Source organism: Branchiostoma floridae, chromosome 12 (assembly GCF_000003815.2).
Source record: "Branchiostoma floridae strain S238N-H82 chromosome 12, Bfl_VNyyK, whole genome shotgun sequence".
In the NCBI taxonomy this organism is placed as follows: domain Eukaryota; kingdom Metazoa; phylum Chordata; class Leptocardii; order Amphioxiformes; family Branchiostomatidae; genus Branchiostoma; species Branchiostoma floridae.
Window position 1 is genome coordinate 16469039 of NC_049990.1, and position 4098 is coordinate 16473136.

Genomic DNA, 4098 nt, shown 5'->3' on the forward strand with positions numbered 1-4098 from the left:
AGATCATTGTAACACGGCCTCAAAACCGTTTACATCGTTTCGATAACTCTTCAGTTACTACCCTGGTAGTATGATGGGTTCTGTGCATGACTACAGTAGACTCAGTCACATTTGACACTGGTGACAACGCAATCAGTCTTAACGTTTTCTTGCCTTTTGTCTTTTCTTTATTTAGACCTGGATTGGTGTAGCTGTAACTGTGAGAACGGCTGGACAGGACTCAAATGTGATCAAGGTCAGAACTGTCCTGAAAAACAATAAGTAACACTTGCTAGTATATGCTTACATCAAGGACAAGACACAGACATCTTAGATTCTAAGTATTAACATCAGTAGACATAGTAACTATAAGGCACTATGGAATTCTCTTTGAGTCTTTTTTTAATCATAATCCAGACATCGACGAGTGCGCGAGCAGCCCTTGTTGGCTGGGAGGGACCTGCCTGGATCAATTGGACGGCTACAGCTGTGTCTGTCCTAAAGATGCCACAGGGAAGAACTGTGAAACTGGTGCCCCGCTTTCGTCATGATCAAATACGAAACAAATACAAACGATAGATAGGTCGTTCGTACCGTGCTGGTACACTAAAGCAACACTGCGGATGCTTTGGATCAACAGACTTTTCTTTCCTAGAAACTAGGATAATGAGTACATAATTGGGACAATATTCTTCATGCCACACCAATTATTTTTCCCATCAGCATAACTCAGGCAACAATTTTAGTAATCCATAATTTGAAAATTCGTCGATTCGCTTATCTATAACTTATGCAAATATGTATATCATTTTGACATATCATATAGTGCTTGTCTTAATATTTCCTCTCCTTTGAAGATGAGCTTATATTGTTCACGTAGTATTTGTGTGCTCCAGTACCTTTTGCAGGGGAATGCTACCAATTTTCGACCTCAGCTGCAACCCACAGAGAAGCTGCTCAGGCCTGCAGTACCAAGAACAGCCACCTGGCGGATAAGAAAGACTCACAGCAGCAGCAGTTCCTGGCCAGCACCATCGCCTTCACCACTGGCGTGTCCAACTGGCTGGCCATGAAAACCGCGCCGATTCCCATGTTCTACAGCGATGGGACTCCTGTTATGGGTAAATATATACATGTCTTGCCTCAACCTGATACTTTGGATAGTATGAACAATACTGAACGGACAAAACAAATTACAATAGCCTTGGAAAATATAGCAGAGTAAGACAACTACAATCTATCCATTCTAGACGAATACCACACCACGAAGCGTTTTAACGAATAAACCACTTGGACCATAAACACTGTTTTAGTTTTTAGGTTCAACATTACCTACAGTATGCGTCTTAATGTGTTTCATTTTCTATTTTAACCTATGTAACCAGGTCCCCTCCAGTAGCTGACCGGGCGACCTTCGACCCCGTTGGAACTGTGTGTTCTCCTGGACAGCTCTAACAGCTACAAAGCAAAGGCAACTTTCTGCACGGAGCAGCACAACTACATCTGCCAGGATGGTACTCCATTATTCCCATTTCAGCAATTTTTTTTCCATTTAGCATTTGTGTTCAGCTTATGAAGACGTTAACATTAAAAACTCAAAGTCAAATAGTTAAAATAATTTATTTGCCATTTTTATGATTATTTCTTCAAGAACTGCAGCCTTGAAACCCTGTGATCCAAACGTGTGCCAGAACGGCGGAAACTGCACCTCCTGTTTCGGCGGCTCCACCACCTTCTGTGACTGTCTGAAGGGGTTCGGAGGAAAGCTGTGTGAAATTGGTGGGTGGTAATTAATTCTCTTACAATTGGCTATCCACCAGTTATCTCTAAAAGGCAATCTGGGTGTCATTTCCTGCCTGCCTCACCCTTAGAATTAGTATAATGTATTAAAAATTGTTCTGATTGTTATAAGGAGACCAAATTATAGTAAGAATAGCTTGATACCTCATTTCCACAGACATTGACGAGTGCTCCTCTGGCCCGTGCCAAAATGGCGGGAGTTGCCATGACGACATCAACTCCTACACCTGTCAGTGCCCAATCGGTTACCAAGGAGGCCACTGCGAGTCAGGTTGGTGTGATAGGAGTATGAGATCATTGTAACACGGCCTCAAAACCGTTTACATCGTTTCGATAACTCTTCGGTAACTACCCTGGTAGTATGATGGGTTCTGTGCATGACTACAGTAGACTCAGTCACATTTGACACGGGTGACAACGCAATCAGTCTTAACGTTTTCTTGCCTTTTGTCTTTTCTTTATTTAGACCTGGATTGGTGTAGCTGTAACTGTGAGAACGGCTGGACAGGACTCAAATGTGATCAAGGTCAGAACTGTCCTGAAAAACAATAAGTAACACTTGCTAGTATATGCTTACATCAAGGACAAGACACAGACATCTTAGATTCTAAGTATTAACATCAGTAGACATAGTAACTATAAGGCACTATGGAATTCTCTTTGAGTCTTTTTTTAATCATAATCCAGACATCGACGAGTGCGCGAGCAGCCCTTGTTGGCTGGGAGGGACCTGCCTGGATCATGTGGACGGCTACAGCTGTGTCTGTCCTAAAGATGCCACAGGGAAGAACTGTGAAACTGGTGCCCCGCTTTCGTCATGATCAAATACGAAACAAATACAAACGATAGATAGGTCGTTCGTACCGTGCTGGTACACTAAAGTAACACTGCGGATGCTTTGGATCAACAGACTTTTCTTTCCTAGAAACTAGGATAATGAGTACATAATTGGGACAATATTCTTCATGCCACACCAATTATTTTTCCCATCAGCATAACTCAGGCAACAATTTTAGTAATCCATAATTTGAAAATTCGTCGATTCGCTTATCTATAACTTATGCAAATATGTATATCATTTTGACAAATCATATAGTGCTTGTCTTAATATTTCCTCTCCTTTGAAGATGAGCTTATATTGTTCACGTAGTATTTGTGTGCTCCAGTACCTTTTGCAGGGGAATGCTACCAATTTTCGACCTCAGCTGCAACCCACAGAGAAGCTGCTTAGGCCTGCAGCACCAAGAACAGCCACCTGGCGGATATGAAAGACTCACAGCAGCAGCAGTTCCTGGCCAGCACCATCGCCTTCACCACTGGCGTGTCCAACTGGCTGGCCATGAAAACCGCGCCGATTCCCATGTTTTACAGCGATGGGACTCCTGTTATGGGTAAATATATACATGTCTTGCCTCAACCTGATACTTTGGATAGTATACGTATGAACAATACTGAACGGACAAAACAAATTACAATAGCCTTGGAAAATATAGCAGAGTAAGACAACTACAATCTATCCATTCCAGACGAATACCACACCACGAAGCGTCTTAACGAATAAACCACTTGGACCATAAACACTGTTTTAGTTTTTAGGTTAAACATTACCTACAGTGTGCGTCTTAATGTGTTTCATTTTCTATTTTCACCTATGTAACCAGGTCCCCTCCAGTGGTTGACCGGCGAACCTTCGACCCCGTTGGACCTGTGTGTTCTCCTGGACAGCTCTAACAGCTACAAAGCAAAGGCAACTTTCTGCACGGAGCAGCACAACTACATCTGCCAGGATGGTACTCCATTATTCCCATTTCAGCAATTTTTTTTCCATTTAGCATTTGTGTTCAGCTTATGAAGACGTTAACATTAAAAACTCAAAGTCAAATAGTTAAAATAATTTATTTGCCATTTTTATGATTATTTCTTCAAGAACTGCAGCCTTGAAACCCTGTGATCCAAACGTGTGCCAGAACGGCGGAAACTGCACCTCCTGTTTCGGCGGCTCCACCACCTTCTGTGACTGTCTGAAGGGGTTCGGAGGAAAGCTGTGTGAAATTGGTGGGTGGTAATTAATTCTCTTACAATTGGCTATCCACCAGTTATCTCTAAAAGGCAATCTGGGTGTCATTTCCTGCCTGCCTCACCCTTAGAATTAGTATAATGTATTAAAACTTGTTCTGATTGTTATAAGGAGACCAAATTATAGTAAGAATAGCTTGATACCTCATTTCCACAGACATTGACGAGTGCGCCTCGTGCCCGTGCCAAAATGGCGGGAGTTGCCATGACGACATCAACTCCTACACCTGTCAGTGCCCAATC

General features: G+C 42.5%; 1 protein-coding gene and 2 long non-coding RNA genes across 3 annotated transcripts in view; all 3 read left to right on the forward strand.

Annotated features, from left to right (window-relative positions):
• The first annotated feature begins 645 nt into the window (after window positions 1-645).
• LOC118427067 (fibropellin-3-like) overlaps window positions 646-4098 on the forward strand; it is a 4293-nt gene continuing 840 nt past the window's right edge. The window contains exons 1-5 of the mRNA XM_035836705.1: window positions 646-649; window positions 876-1100; window positions 3441-3569; window positions 3715-3834; window positions 4013-4084. Coding sequence (XP_035692598.1) covers window positions 646-649; window positions 876-1100; window positions 3441-3569; window positions 3715-3834; window positions 4013-4084 — 550 coding nt within the window. The remainder of the gene's footprint in view (window positions 650-875; window positions 1101-3440; window positions 3570-3714; window positions 3835-4012; window positions 4085-4098) is intronic.
• On the forward strand, window positions 1411-2258 carry LOC118428047. Its single transcript, XR_004832604.1, has 4 exons — window positions 1411-1493; window positions 1639-1758; window positions 1937-2050; window positions 2246-2258. It is a non-coding gene; the product is annotated as an uncharacterized LOC118428047 (long non-coding RNA).
• LOC118428046 lies at window positions 2262-2979 on the forward strand. The gene is made up of 3 exons (XR_004832603.1): window positions 2262-2305; window positions 2467-2580; window positions 2946-2979. It is a non-coding gene; the product is annotated as an uncharacterized LOC118428046 (long non-coding RNA).